General features: G+C 44.7%; 1 protein-coding gene across 6 annotated transcripts in view; it reads right to left on the bottom strand.

Annotated features, from left to right (window-relative positions):
• VPS8 (VPS8 subunit of CORVET complex) overlaps positions 1-16,513 on the bottom strand; it is a 225,084-nt gene that overhangs the window by 154,252 nt on the left and 54,319 nt on the right. For all 6 annotated transcript variants that reach the window (XM_073360260.1, XM_073360261.1, XM_073360262.1 and 3 more), the window contains exons 13-18: positions 14,103-14,183; positions 6,984-7,154; positions 3,731-3,805; positions 2,980-3,015; positions 2,173-2,263; positions 392-438 (exon numbers count right to left, since the gene is read on the bottom strand). In XM_073360260.1, coding sequence (XP_073216361.1) covers positions 392-438; positions 2,173-2,263; positions 2,980-3,015; positions 3,731-3,805; positions 6,984-7,154; positions 14,103-14,183 — 501 coding nt within the window. The remainder of the gene's footprint in view (positions 1-391; positions 439-2,172; positions 2,264-2,979; positions 3,016-3,730; positions 3,806-6,983; positions 7,155-14,102; positions 14,184-16,513) is intronic.

The following is a 16,513-nucleotide window of genomic DNA, read 5'->3' as shown; positions in this document are numbered from 1 at the left end:
CACCCACTGGAAGTCAGGCTAGGTACATGCAGGATAGCTGCCAATATTGAAGTAGTGAAGTCTAGTTCTTGAAGGGTACATACTGGCTGGGATTGGGACTCTGGTACCTGTGAAGTGCCAAGAGGCAGAAGAATGAGTTAAATTTGGCACATGCTAGATACCACATCCTGCAAGTAGCTTTTACCTGAAGTACATGCTTTGTCAGTATGCCCAATCGCTAGTTTCTAATCAGTTCTCTTTCAAATAAAGCTCATTTAAAAAAAAAAAATCACAACCTACATACGCACACCTACGGAGATTTTTGGAGGACAGAAGCCAATTCTTTCAAAAATAGTTGAGGGGTAAATTAAGAGTGGTATCAATACATATGAAATTGGGATTTGGAACTCACTCGGTCTGCAAGGACAGACTTTCGCTTATTGGCATCCCCAGACAACCCTGTAAAGGAATACAAAGAGAAAAAAAAACAAAGGTTCCTTTTCATAATCAATATGTAAATGGAAGTGAGGACTCATTTCAGCTCCCAAAACTCAGAAATAATAGAAGACTTAACTGCTGAAACCCTTTAGCTGCAGGTGTCCAGATATCCTGAACATACTTAGACACACCTCATACAGACAGGCCCTTTGCATTAACAAACGAAACCTACACTTCATGTGACGATTAACTTAATCTGTTTATTGATGGTTTTAGAAAAAAGATTTTGAAAGGGCCCTGTTCTGATTCTGCCCCATTCAGTCAGGAGGATTTGAGTTTTAGGTAACTAAGTCTTTACCTGCATTTTTATAGTCCCTTAGATTAGTTTTGTGAGGCATAATTATTACTGTATTCATAAGATGCTTTGAGATCTTTGCATGAAAGGAGCTAATTTACTGCACTACAAGTGCAAAATACATCTATCCCAATAAAAAATATGCAATTCCTTTGTATATTGAAAATTGTGATGTGTAAACTAAAATTTATGATTTTCATTTATTCAAGTACCATAGAATCTCAGAGTTATGAACAGAGTTATTAACTGACCGGTCAACCAGACACCTCATTTGGAACCAAAAATATGCAATCAGGTAGCAGCAGAGATGAAAGAAGAAAATAATGTATAGTATAGAACTGTGTTAAACATAAACTACTAAAAAAAATAAAGAAAAAGTTTTGATGTTTGGTTAATTTAAATTAAGATGGTTCAAAGCAGCACTTTTTTTTGCATAGTAAAGTTTCAAAACTGTGTTAAGTCAATATTCAGTTGTAAACTTTTGAAAGAACCATCATAAAGTTTTGTTCAGAGTTACAAACAACCTCCAGTCTCAAGGTGTTTGAAACTCTGAGGTTCTACTGTATTACAAAGACACATAAAATACACAAGGATATTTGTCTCTATGTCCTGGAACTTAAAGAAGAGCAACCTGTCAAAATCCATCAGAAAATTTATAGAAAACGTAGGGTGAACCATATAAATTATAGTTCATTGTGAAATTCAGCAAAGCAGGCACAGGCATATGTAACATACTTCATCAGCTAAGGACACCTAGAGGAGAGGGTGTTACTTTAGTACCCAATAGGGCCACAAAAAAACTCCAACTAGTACAACTGCAGGGAAGCACTGAAGTGGTGTGCTTTCCAGCTGCCCTAGCAATCCCCTGCATAGAAGCTATGCTGGCTTCTTAGTCATGCCTGCGCATAAGTGAAGATGTGCCACCTTGCTCCTCTTGTGCATTTTCAATCACTAGGGGCCTCTGACTTTTTTTAAATTCATATCAACACCTTCTTGAAGCCCTGGGAACCTTCTAGTAAGGTATGAAACACTGCTTTGCAGTAATCCCTTATTACAAGCCTCATTTTCCAAGAGTCACATCCTTTACAGTTGTACTTTTCCAGGAAAGTGAAAGCAGATGGAAGTAATTACCCCATAACCCAGTAGGGGTAGGGGAGGTGCTTTGCCGCCTTAAAACAGCTAATTACTAGAAGGAGAGAAGTTTTTACTAGGAAACTGCACAACTCTACAAAAGCCAGTCAGCCCATAGTCAACACATTTGCATCATCCTGATCACATTCAAACTACAAGAGCTTTTTTATTCTTCACGGATACAATTCTCACTTTAATTTCTTTTGACTAATGCTTGCTTCTGTGTGCATGTGTATAAAAGCTACCCCATTGCTTTAAAAATAACTTACCTACTACAGCCTTTGCTTTACCCTCATGAAAAGACCATGCTAGAGCCAGGGCCTCAGTAAGACAGTCTTGTTTCAGAAGGTGATCCACTCTCTAAAATTAGATGTACAAGCAATATGGGACTCCTCAGAATTCCAGAACAGCAATCCTTTAAGCCAGTATTTCCCAACCGGTGGGTCATGACCCCCAGGCAAGTGATGAAAGACAACTATGTGGGTCTCAGGGCATTGAAAACTATTATAATCTCAAGCAAAGAAAATCTTGCTCCCCCACTTACCTTTCTAGGTCAAGTATTCTGTCAACCTCTCAAAACTACAAATGCATTACAAAGGCTTATTATGATGGGTACATTTTTTTTCCCAACCTTCTTACATTTACTACAAGAGTAAAAAATGTATTTCAAATAAGGGGTCGCCAACCTGGAAAAGGTTGAGAAACACAGATATAGACATACAAGGCCAAGCATTTTAACGGAAATAATTTCAGAGATTTTGAATTTTAAACAATTGGGATGAAATCCTGGCCCTATTAAGTCAGTCAATAAAAAAGTTTTGCCCTGGACTTCAACAGGACCAAGATTTTACCCACTATCATTTAAACCAGTGGTATGTGTACCCCATGGGTTACGCAGAGGTCTTCCAGACGGTACATCAACTTAGCTAGATATTTGCCTAGTTGTATAATAGGCTACATAAATACTTATACTTTAAAATTTCTATTAGTCCTGAAGTTCCTTTCCGCCATCAAGCTACTTTTAAACAATTCACACAGTTTATTAAAAAACATACATGCCTCTTCTCCTGACTTACCTCTCTCCAGCTCCTTATCATCATCACATGAACAGACTGAAAAAGAGAAACAAAAAGGTCAGAAAGGGAGATATTCCTTTATGGGCAGTTGTTCATGAGTAACAATCTATGGATTCCCACACATACATTGTAGTCTTCCAGTGATACACAGAGGCTGCAACTACTCTTCAGAGACTGGAGATGTCGCTCCAAACAGGAGAATTTCCTACCAGCTATTATATAGCAAGTTCATAGTTTCCAAAAAGTCCCTACAAGACTCTGCTTAAGCCTGACCTACATTTTGAAAGAATGGAGGACACCAAGCACAAGGATGTACCTTATTGTTCCATATGTTGGGATTCAGCCTCTCTTATTTTTCACCTGTTCTATTCACTCTAGTTCTTCTTGTAGATAGGGACTTGTTAATTTCTGCATATTTCATTTGACATTTTACCCACTATACATTTACTCTGAAGTAGCACTCAACAGGGACTGTAATCCTGGGTGCTACTTCAGCACATGCCTGGGCTAAAACCAGACTGGATTCAGGAAACTTAAAATAAACAACACTGGAGTTACTGCCTACAAAACCTCCCCATTTTACAGCCCCATGTCCTAAAGCTTCATCAGAGATAAGACTGCAGCACTGGACCTCACAGCTCCACTGAAATCTTTCAGGAATCTCCCTTGCAGAACACTTCTTTCACTAGAATCACTAAAGCCACCTTACTCTTGAAAGTGCATACATTTCCTGAGAGCTGTCCGCATTTACCTTTGTGCCAAGATAGAAGATTTGACCACCACAGCTGCTGATGGACTGGTAACAGGCTCTCTCCCCAACCAGGGCCTGGGAAAAACATAAGATTTACTCCAGCACAAGCTGCTTTTATTTTTATTTTCAGTAAACATACATGACATATATGGCTGTAACTAAACCCTGAGGACATTTAGCAATGAAGAAATAAAACAAGAGTTGGGGAGGACACAGCAGTTTGTCCAGTCATGCTATTCACTCGAAGTGGAGCTGGAGACCTAGCAACCCAATCCCTTTCACAGATGCTCACTCATACGTCACTGGAAAAGTCACTCAGTGCAGGGAACACTGTCTCACACTCATGTCAGTGATGACAATTACTGTATTCACAAGACACCACCAGAAAGAAAAATCTCATGAGAAATGGCAATTCAGAGTAATTCCAGTCTTATTTCACAACAAAAAGCATTTCTGCTCAGGTTATCTGGTTAAGGCCAGAGAGAAAGAGGGGGGGAAAAAGAGAAGATAATAAAACACAGAAGGATGAAATCTTCAATAGGAGAGTGCCCTGAGCATCAGCCAGGATGTTGGTTAAATATGGACTACAAGGGAAGAATATCCCCTACCAAATCACCATCCTCACTTCCTCCATCACCTGGGTTTGTCTAGACATATCCAAATCTGGCACAACCCTGCTTAGCATATGAGACCTAGTGAGATTATAACCAAAGATGATATGACTGCAGTCTCTGCATAACAGCAGCTGGAAAAAAAAACCTGGTAATTTACCATAGCAAAACTGGTTGAGTGTTGCCTCTACAAAGGTTAATGGTGATTAGAGTCTCAACACAAACAACATTAACAACAAGGGGGAAGGAATGCAAGGCAAAATCGGGAAAACAGGTTAAAGAATATTTAGTTTAGTTAGATGTATTCAAGTCAGCAGAGCTTGATGAAATTCATCCTAGGGTACTTAAGTAACTATTTGAAGCAACCTTGGAACTGTTAGCAATTATCTTTGAGAACTCATGGAGGACGGGCGAGGTCCCAGAAGACTAGAGAAGGGCAAACACAGTACCTTTCTTTAAAAAGGAGAACAAAGAGGACCTGGAGAATTAAGGACTAGCCAGCCTAACTTTGATAACTAGAAAGATATTTGAACAAATTATTAAAACAATCAATCAATTTGTAAGCACCTAGAGATAAAGAATAGCCAGCATAGATTTGTCAAGAACAAATCAAGACAAACCAACCTAATTTCCTTCCTTCTCCCACTGGCCTAGTGGAGAGGGAAGAAGCAGTAGTGTGAGAGATCAAGATATTTCACATCAATCCCACATGACAGTCTCATAAGCAAGCTAGTGAAATGTGGTCTAGATCAGTGCTACTCAAAGTGGTGGTCTGTGGACTGGTGCCAGTCTGCGAGCCATCGGCTGCCGGTCTGCGCACACATTGGAAAAAAAATTGCCGGTCCCTCACATCAGATAGCTTGAGAAGCACTGGTCTAGATGAAATTACTATAAGGTGAGTGCACAAATGGTTGAAAGACAGTACTCCAAAAGTAGTTATCAATCGTTTGCTTTCAAACTGGGGAGCCTTATCTAGTGAGGTCCTGCAGGGCTCAGTCCTATTCAGTATTTTCATTAATGACTTGGATAATGGAATGGAAAATATGCTTATAGAAGTTTGCAGATAAAACCAAGCTGGGAGAGGTTGCAAGCAATTTGTAGGACAGAACCAGAATTCAAAAGGACCTTAAACTAGAGAATTGGTCTGAATTCAACAAGATCAAATTCGATAAAGATAAGTGCAAAATACTTCACTTAGGAAGGAAAAAAAATCAAATGCCCAACTACAAAATGGGAACTAACTGGTTAGGTGATCACAATGCTGAAAAGGATCTGAGGTTTTTAGTGGATCACAAATTGAGTACGAGTCAACAATGTGATGCAGTTGCAAAAAAGGCTAATATTCAGGGGTGTATTAACAGGACTGTTGTATATAAGACATGGGAGATAATTGTTCTGCTCTACTTGGCATTGGTGAGGTCTCAATTGGAGCACTGTGTCCAATTCTGGCTGCCACACTTCAGGAAAGATTTGAATAAATTGGAGAGAGTCCAAAGGAGAGCAACAAAAATGATGAAAGGTTTAGAAAATATGATCTATGCAGAAAGGTAAAAAACTGGGCACATTTAGTCTTCAGAAAAGACGACTGAGGGAGGACCTGATAATAGTCTTCAAATATGGGCCATTACAAAGAAGACTGATCAATGTACACTGAATGTAGGACAAGAAGTAATGGGCTTAATAAGCAGAAAGAGATTTAGGTTAGATATTCGGAGAAAAAAAATTTAACTATAAGGTTAGTTAAGCTCTGGAACAGGCTTCCAAGGGAGATTGCAGAATCCCCATCATTGAAGGTTTTCAAAACAGGTCAGACAAACACACACTTGTCAAGGATGGTCTAGGTTTAACTGGTCCTTCCTCAACACAGAGGGCTGAATTTAATGCCTTCTCAAGGTCTCTTCCAACCCTACATTTTTGAGTCTGTATTCCCCCTTCTGGGATGCGACCCACCCCAGCACCATTGAGCTTCAGCAGCTTTCTGAAAAACACCATCCAATGAGACCATACAAGAACCCTCTTACAGCACTCTGTATTGGGACCTGCCATTATAACAGGCCAGGAGACCCCAATAACTTCAGTTTCTTCCACTCAGAATTTTAGAAGAGGAACGCTGAGAAAAAGGGGAAAAATGTGGCCTTTGCAATAGTCACTCTACCTGCCCAATCTTGAAGAACCAGCTGCTACAGTCACCATTATATTTATCTTTGAAGAGGGTTCTGAGGCTCAGTGGGACGATGGTGCATCCTATAAGCGTGAATGTGAAGAGGCAACACTTCAAGAATTCTCACTAAATCAACAATAAACAAGCTTTTTAAAAAAGGAGTACTTGTGGCACCTTAGAGACTAACAAATTTATTTGAGCATAAGCTTTTGTGAGCTACAGCTCACTTCATCAGAGCTGTAGCTCACGAAAGCTTATGCTCAAATAAATTTGTTAGTCTCTAAGGTGCCACAAGTCCTCCTTTTCTTTTTGCGGATACAGACTAACACTGCTGCTACTCTGAAACCAAGCTTTTTAAAAAGGCTCTTTAAAAAGGTTTTAGGCAATCCTAAACTTCCCTGTTTAAAAAAAGCAAATTTCAAAGAGTGTTATCAATCAACAAGTAAAACACTAGCAGGCTACAAAGTTCATAGATCTTTACCAATGCTTGGCTGACATTGCCTCCTGTGGCCAGTGATTTGAAGTGACTACTGTTATATACTAGCTGCACCTCCGAAATCTCTATAGTCTCCAGCTCCTCCTGCGTCTGGCGATCTATCATATGCAGCTTCTCCACACTGTCCAGAAGCACTACTGTGCGTGAGTTTATCCACTGGAAAGAAGGCATATGTCAAACTTCAGCAACATTTCATGCATAACTATCAGGACAATATACTACAAAAACACCCTAGAGCACTAATATCTTAAGCTATTGGTAGCCGGCAGCATACAGAAGTTATTATTCTGGGTGTTTGGGGTAAGGCTGAAGTTTAGAATCTAACTATTTTACAGGACAAAAGTGTAACTACAAGGAAGGTGACAACCAGAAAATTTTCTCTGGAGCACCCAGTTATGAGAAACTTCCTCACGGAGTTTAATTTCTTGTACTGTAGGTCTTTAGTCAAAGGAACAATTTTTGCTCTTAAAGCTTAATATATACCTGGCACATCTATATTGCCTTCCTCCCTGAAATCCTTACTCACATTCTTGTTATTGTTGTTCTTCAAGATGTGCTGCTCGTATCCATTCCAATTAGGTGTGTGTGTGTCACGTGCAAAGTCAATAAAGTTTTTCCCCTAGAGCAGAAGTGGGCAAACTACGGCCCGCAGGACCCTTCCCTCTGGCCCACAAGCTTCTGCCAGGGAGCAGGATCAGGACAGGCTTGCAGAGGAGCCAGCCCAATTCCCCTGCAGCGTGGTGAGTGGGGCGGAAGCTAGCCCCTGTCCCCTCCCCTTCTGCTCTCCTCCCTCCCCGCCTTTCTTGCGGTCACAGTTCCCCCAGCACCTGGGCAGTGTGGCTGCAGCTCCGGCCGGGTGGCACAGCTATAGCACTGCCAGACCTGGTGCTCCAGGGGGCACAACAGAGGGAGGTCGGGGTGGGGAGGCGAGGAGCAGGGGGAGTTGCGGAGGGGGATGGTGACGGTCAAGGGGCCTGAGTCCTGCTGCCAGGGACAGGGGTAGAGCAAGCCAGGGCCCCCCTCCATCTCCAGCATGCTTGACCCCCGTCCCCAGCAGCCAAGCCCAGACAGGGAGTGAGCCCTGCCCGACTGCCAGGGAGAGCAGCCAAACGAGGAGGGGAAATGCACAGGGAAAGGACTGAGCACCCCTTTCCCCCAGCCAACAGGTAATGTGGGGTGGGGAGAGCAGGGAGGGTTGGATAGGGGATGAGGGGCCCCACGGGGGCGGTCAGGGGACAGAGCAGGGGTGTTTGGATAGGTTGCAGGAGTCCCAGGGGGCAGTCAGGGGTGGGGAGCAGGGGGGGTTGGGTGGGGGCAGGGGCCAGGTCACTCCTCGCTGTTTTGGGAGGCATAGCCTCCCCCAGTCTTCCCTACCCAGCCCACCATACAATTTCTGTACCCGCTGTGGCTCTAGGGTCAAAAAGTTTGCCCACCCCTGCCCTAGAGGCATCCATCAGTTCAGACCTTTGAGGAACCAGCCAACCATGGGGCTGGGAGAGACGGAACATTCAGACGCTCCCGGGTGGAAAGCCAAGATAGCAGCGAGGTGTACTTTTATGGATGACGTAGCCAGACCTTGCTGTTTCAGGTTCAGAAAGTACTCTAGGATGAGAGGTATACACACCTGAAGTGGGGGTGTATGACACTGGTCACACCAGCAAGTAAACCTTTTCCACTTTGCCAGATATGTGGCCCTAGTGGGGTTCTTCCTGCTGCTGAGTAAGACCCTCCCTTACCTGTTCCGAGCACAGAAGCCCCCGAGGTTCAGCCATGAAGCTTCCAGGCCGTGAGGTGGAGGGACTGGAGGTTGGGGTGACTAAGACGACCGGGGTCCTGGGTGATCAGGTTGGGGAGGAGTGGCAACATGATCGGGGCATCCACCAACAGCTCCAGGAGCGTGGTGTACCAGTGTTGTCGAGGCCACGCTGATGCCACCAGAATTATCTCCGCACCGTCCCTGCGGACCTTGAATAGGACCTTGTGCAAGAGGGATCGGGGAAAGGCGTAGAGCAGGCGGCTTCCACAGGACAGCAGCAATGTATCCATGATTGAGCCTGGGGCTGTGTTTCTGGAAGGAGCAGAAAACTGGGAACTTTCTTTTGTTCCAGGTAGCGAATGGATCGACCTGGGGAAACCCCTACCTTTGGAAGATGGAGTTTATGACATCCAGCTGGATGGACGACTCATGATTGGGGAAGGATCTGCTGAGGTGGTCCACCAGTGCATTCTGAACTCCGGGTAGATAGGATGCTTCTAGGTGAATGGAGTGGGTTATGCAAAACTCCCATAGCCGGAGGGCTTCCCAACATAGCGGAGAGGAATGGGCTCCACCCTGCTTGTTGATGTAAAATATGGCAGTAGTGTTGTCCATTAGAACTGTCATGCACTATGCTAGTCGCACCACCCTCAGTTCCTTGATATTGATATGGAGAGAGCGAGCTTGTGCTGCGACCATAGGCCCTGTGTTTGGAGGTCTCCCAAATGTGCCCCCCATCCCAGAGCTGACGCAGCCGTTACCAGGACAGTTGGGAGCTGTTGAAGGGGACTCCTTCATCCACTCTCTGAGGTTGAGCCACCATAGGAGGGACTTCTAGTACTTGCTCTGGCACCGTGATCACTGAGATCAGGCTGTCACGCCCCGGGTGATGCACCAAAGCAAGCCATGCCTGGAGTGGCCTGAGCCTCAGTCTGGCATGCCAGATCACGTAAGTGCAGGCTGCCATGTGGCCGAGGAGAGTCAGACATCTCCTTGCTGTAGTGGTCAGGTACTGCCTGAGGCCTTAAATAATGTCTGTCATGGATTGGAATCGGGACTCTGGCAAAAGTGCTTTTGCCTACGAGTCCAACACTGCCCCAATGAACTCTATTCTTTGGACTGGTGACAAGGTTGACTTGCTCACGTTGAGGCGGAGACCCAGTCTCTCAAAAGTGGAGCTGACTAATTGGAATTGAGACTCCACCTGCTCCTTGGTGCGCCCCCTGAGCAGCCAGTTTTCAAGGTAGGGGTATACCTGCACTGTGTCCTTCGGAGGAAGGCTGCTATGACCGACATGCACTTGGTGAACACCTGGGGGGTCTCTTGACAGGCCGAAGGGGAGCACCATGAACTGATAATGTTTGTGGTCGACCACAAACTGTAGGAATCATCTGTCTGCAGGCCGAATAGCTATGTGAAAGTACGCGTCTGTCATGTCAAGGGTGGCACCAGTCTCCCAGATACAGAAGGGATAAATTGTACTCAGGGAGACCATGCGGAACTTCAACTTCGCCATGAACCCGCAGATCTAGAATGGGTATGAGACCCCGCCTTGACCTTGGGGAATTAGGAAGTATTGGGAATAGAATCCCTTGCCCCTGAGTTCCTAAGGAACCTCCTCCTCTGCTTCTATGGCGAGGAGTGCCCGCACCTCCTAGATAAGGATTTGCTCATGAAAGGGACAGGGAAAGGGGGGTGGGAGGGAGGGCGGGCAGGAGCAGAACAGGAGAGAATATCCCACTTCCACCATACGGAGGAACCAGTTGTCCGAAGTTATTTGGGACCAAGCACAGTAGAAGTGGGACAGACAATTCAAGAAAGAATGGGAAGGATCTGGAATCGTGGCTGGTGCGCCATCCTCGAGCATACCTTCAAAGGGCCTGCTTGGAGCCCGACGATGGTTTGGTCGGGCTCTGGCCCTGCCCAGGCATGGGGTGGGAAGGCTTGTGCCTGCCATTCCTGCCCCTTCTCCTATAGAAGTCCTGCCTTGGCCTAGAAGGATAGGAGTGTTGCTGCTGTTGCTGTCACTTAAAATGTTTATGCTGGGTTGCGCACACAAGGATTTCAGAGTAGACTGGGAGTCTTTTAGGCTATGTAGCCTATCTGCTCCGCAAACAGGTCTGCCCCATCAAAAGGCAGGTCCAGCAGGATCTGTTGAATCTTGGGTGGAAGCCCCAAGGACTGCAGCCATGAGCTACACCTCATGGAGATTCTAGAGGACAAGGTACACGCTGCCGAGTCCGCAGTGTCCAGTGATGCCTGTAAAGGAGATCTGTGCCACTGCCTTGTCCTCCTCAAAGATAGCTTCAAACTCCTCCCACGACTCTGCTGGCACCGGTTCCTTAAATTTCAGCATCAAGTTCCAGGAGTTAAAGCTGCATCTACTCAGGATTGCCTGCTGGTTGGCAATCCTGAGTTGCAAGCTCCCCATGGAGTACAAATTGCGCCCGAATAAATCCAGGCGCTTGGCGCCCTTTGACTTGGGCGCTGAGGCTTGATGTACCTGCCTCTCCTCCTCGTTTACTGCAAATGAGCAGGACTGTGGGTGTGTGAAGAGGTATTCATACCCCTTAGAAGGGACTAAATACTTTCTCTCCACACCCTTCACGGTTGGAGGGATGGAAGCCGGGGTCTGCCAAATAATCTTTGTGTTGGCCTAGATAGTTTTGATAAGGGGTAGAGCCACTCTTGATGGGGCCTTCCGTGGCCAAGATTTCAACCTTAGGGTCCTCTGACTCTACCACCTCCTTGGCCTGCAAACACAATCCATGCCACCCTGTGTAGGCGGTCCTGGTGGGCACAGCTGTCAATGGGGTGACAGCCCCAAGGTGAGTGCCCACAACTGCCTTGTCCGGGGGAGGATGAGAAGGCTAATGGGGGAACACAGTCCTCCTGACCCTCTTGGTCCCCAGGGGCCTCTGGCCCCGCCTCTATTTCAGGGCCAACCACCCCTGGATCTGGCTCAGGAACGGGGATCAGTTCCAGGGGCAGTAGTGCAGCCGGTACCTCCTCAGCACCCCGGGGGTGGGGCGACTGGCCAATGCCTCCGGCACCCTTGGTTCAGACACCACCAAACTAGAACCCTTGGATTGGGTGCCCTGGGCCTGGTGGTACGCCCATGGGGTCCAAAATGGCCATTGCGCTGGTCCCTGCCACTGCGCAGGCTATAGCCCTGCACCCACACCAGGCCTTCCACACGCTGACCTGTGCCGGTCCTGCTCAGAGTATCTAGACCTCGCCTCCAAGTCCGAAGACGGGGACCAGGATGGCAGTGCCGAGAGTGGCTGGGCTGGGGAACAGTGCAGCGACCGGGGTCTGCTTGGGGACATGGACTGGTGTCGAGACGACCAGTGCCAGGAGCAGGATCGGCACCGGGACCCAGAGCGGTATTTTGCCTCCGCCAACAGTGCTGAAGGACTAAGCATCACCGGTTTGCCTCGAGACGTTGCCACACGTTGTGGCACCGCAGGCTTGACTCGAAGGACAAAGACCATGGTGCCGTCATGGCAATCAAGTCCCTCGCAGCCTCAAAGGTGTCTAGCAATTCCACCTCCTCAATCACCCGGCTCATGGAGGAGTCCAACAGCACCAGACGCTACCATCCTCCTTACAGGGCCGAAATCAACGGTGCCGGCTCCAAAGTTTTTGGCAATGGGTGCTCCGCCCCAGGACATGCCCCATTTGCTGGCTCCAAAGGGATGGGTCCCGGAGTCGGAGATCCGCTCCTCCCCTGCTTCCGGTGCCACTCCTGCACTGGGGAATGGGATTGGTGCTGGGCCATTCCCACTGGTTTCAGCGCCGGGGAGCAGCGGTGCCATGGGTCTCTTCCAGAGTCCTTCTGCAGTGCTGCTTCTGCCACTGCCACAGGGGCACTGTGCACCGATGAGCTGTGTGCAGGGTCTTGTGGCACAATGCAATTTGTGGACTGAGCACTGCCTCCATAAGGAAGTGCTTGAGGCAAAAGTCCTGCTCCTTTTGTGTTCTGGGGTGAAACCCTTTAAAAATCCTTCACTTGTCCACATAGTGCGCTTCCCGCAAACACTTTAAACAAGTGTCATGGGGGTCACCCGTTGGCATGGGCTCGTTGCAGGTCTTGCAGGGTTTGAACCTCTGGGACTTAGGCATACCCAAGTCCCCAAGGGGAGAACGCGGTCAGGTTGGAGGCGAAATGCCCACTCCCAACAGCTATCTGTTGTAACTACTTAAACTAAACTCAACTAGGCTAGAGAACTCTAAAACTATACTAAACTGAAAAGCTAGGGAAAAACAGGGAGAGCTTGCTAAGCAAGTCACCACAGTTCCAATGACCATCACTAGCGGTAAGAAGGAACTGAGGAGGTGCCAGGTCAGCAGAGTCATATATTGAGCACCATGGCGGTGCCGCTCTAGGGAGCTCCACAGCCGACTCAACAGGTGCTGCTAGGGGAAAAACTTTCTGTCCACTGTGCACACGGCATGCACACACCTAATTGGAACTGATATAAGCAAGCACTTGAAGAATACAAAATTATTCTCAATCCCCTGAGTAAGATAAGGGACCAAAAGTCTTATTAGCATTAGTAAAAGGAACACAATAAACCCCACCAAAGCTAGGAATTGAATTCAAGAGTCCTTCATCCCATTTCCTATTAAAATTTATACATTAGGCCATACTCCCAAACGGAAAAGGCTTTTCTGTTTGCTTTCAGAGTGCATCTATTTTTCAAGAAATTTCACTTGCTAAATTAGAGATTTAAAAGTGCCAACAAACATAACTGGTTCACTGTGGCATTTCTTTAGATCGTTATATCCTTAGTGCTCTTTAAAATGCGTTTTTAGGGTTTGCATGTAAATTTGTGTGTTAACATCTTGTCTTCCTGTTTGATGTTTAACAAAATATATGCACAACGGAAACCAATGTTAGAGCTTCCCGGCACCTTTGGAGCCATTACTTAGTAATTTTTATTTTTTTTTATAAGGACTTAGAATCTGACCAGTAAAATTTGGCCCCATGCTTAAAAAGCCTTCATTCATACACTTTGTTCACCAGGGACATGCATTCTTTAGCTTGCACACTGTACAGCTTTGGACAGCCTAGTTTCTTCACCCCATAGCCACTACTTAACCATTTTTTAAACATGGGATTCTATTAAAAAGCTACAACAAATAAATTAATTTCAGTTCATAAATTCCAGATCCAAATAGCCAATTTGCATGCACAAAGAGAGGGCTATGTTTGTTAGAATAAGTTTGTAGAGTGAAATTACAGCACCCTGAAGCTGAGGGATGTTGACATGCATTTAAAAACACAGCAGGCTATTATCTCCATCTGAACACAAAGGAAAAAACGTTACTGGATCAATACTTACAGTAAAATTGATCAGGTCATAGTGCAGATGAAGTTGCTTTTGCTTAGTAACATGTATTGCACCTGAGTCATCTCTCTTCACCTGATGGAATTAGACAAGACAAACACACAAACTTAGTGCTTTCTTGAACCCAAAACCTGCCATGAGAGAACAAATTTTCTTCCACTGAGGAAGGAAGCCCAGTTCCAGGGTCTTCAGATTTTCTCCAGTATCAGTGTTCTAGATGTGTCTGTTAACAGCACCATCACTGAGGCGGCTTCCTAAAATGGCCTTAAAATGGGGCATAAATTCCTTTTCTCACTAGAAGTCACTGATTTTTCAGAGTCTAACATCACAAAGTGTTAGTTTATGTCCTTTGTATTTCTAATGTATTTTGTTTAATTACTTTTCATATATTTTAATAGGAAGTATCCAAATCTGGGCTCTGGCCAAAATTTGGCCATGGCAATCCAACATTCCTTTGTTGGCTGACTGATCTATTTTAAAAAAAAATTATCTATACAAATATTGGTAGATGTTGATGTTTGGTAGATCCAGGGTGCAATGGGTTTGTTTTGATTTAGGGTCTTTTTAGCTATCATCTATCATAACTAGAAACTGGTCCAACAATACATATTACCTCACCCACCTTGTGTCTCTAATATCCTGGAACCAACTAAGCTACAACACTGCAAATAATTAGGATTGGCAGAGCTTTTTGGGTGGTTTTATTTTATTTTTTTCCAGACAAGGTTGATGTTTATTTAAGCTTTTTTATTTTTAATCAACTTAAAATGTCCACAGTTGCACAAAATTATGTGTTTTAACCATTTTTCTATCGATTTACATTTTTACACTTGTGGGAAATTATGGGGGTCAGACAACTGGAGGGGGAGGGGTGTCAGTCAACTATTTAATGACAGTAGACCTTGAGATTCCAAGAGTTAAAGCTTTAACAAAGAACACACACATAGACAACATCACATCCAATATACAAAGAAAATATCCTTAAATCAAACTCTAATAAGTTCTCAAGCACCATTTTTCTTACTTTGCATATCTGTAAGTTTCAATGATCATTAAAGGAAATATTTCTTCATACGTTTGTGTATGCACAGTGAAATAGACATCTACTAATAATTACTGATAAAAATCTAAGCCTGTCAAGGCCTGTCATAAGTGAAAGTTTGAATGCCAACAGCTGCCAACGGAGAAAGTTCATGCATTGTGAGAACATAAGCCTTTTCCAACAGGAGCTATACTTTCTGGTCAGATTTTATTCACACCACAACCTTAACTCTGCCCTCATAGGAATCCCAGGTTTCCAAACTAGTACACTACATATCTGCAATATTAGTGCTGGGAGAGGGTAGTACAAAAAGGAATAGGTGGGTGAACAGAGTTATGGCTGAAGTGCATGGCTTGTGGAATACAGCCGTGATTCTCGAAGTTATTTGACCATGCACCCCTTTTTTGTGTCTAATATTTTATACCACCCCACCCCACAAGTGTATATGCCAATAAAAACAAAACATGCAACTCAATATTAAAAACAATAAAACATTGATTCAAAAAGAGCCAACAATCCATTGTAATAAGAGCAAAAGCAAAACTGATTGTGATCCATGCTTACAATTAAAAGTGCACACCATTTCATAGCAAACAGATTAACATACAGATGGCAACGACTTTGTATAATGCTATGCAAGCTTAACAGAAATCTGTCAAAATGCACAGTGTCATATGAGGACCTGATATGTCAGGGAGAATCAGCTTTGCTAGTTATTCATTGCTGTGGGTAAAATGTGAGCAGAATTTTTTTTCCCCTAAAGCTTACGTCCCGTCCCGTCCCCCCACCCCCGAATACATTCTGCAGTTTGAGAACCTTTGGCATACAATAAAGTGTGCGCCTAGAAGTGAAGGAATAGACGGAATATACTGTATTCTAAATTAGCTTATCTTTATTCCCTTGTTGTTGTGGTTGTGTGTTTGTGTAACAACCCCAACTCCTTCACAAGGAAGTTTTTGTTGTATTAATTTAAAAAACAGTCTGGTTTTTAGAAGATGGTGTATACACTTGACACCTCTACAGACCACCTTAGAGAGAGGGTAAGAACAATGTATGTGAAGAGCCAGTTACCCATCGAGCCCATCATTTCTCACCATGCCTCTCACAGTATAATATTTCACAATGAAAAGAAGGGGGCTAACCCCTTGTGGGAGGGCTCTTGCTGAGGGGTTGAGTAGCTCTCTAGTATTATCAACGTAAGTCGACGTCTAGAGTTTCAATATTAATTTTGGATTAATTAATAATGGATTTTGATTTATCCAAGCACAAAACATAGGGTTTGCAGCAACAAAGACTGAAATAAGGCTTCTTTGCATGTGGAGAGTTCAAAATATAGCTGTGAAGAATTTAACAATCTGTCTTT

This window comes from Lepidochelys kempii, chromosome 9 (genome assembly GCF_965140265.1).
Source record: "Lepidochelys kempii isolate rLepKem1 chromosome 9, rLepKem1.hap2, whole genome shotgun sequence".
NCBI classification, from domain to species: domain Eukaryota; kingdom Metazoa; phylum Chordata; order Testudines; family Cheloniidae; genus Lepidochelys; species Lepidochelys kempii.
Note: the sequence above shows the minus strand (reverse complement) of the source record. Positions and strands in the feature narration are given on the sequence as shown.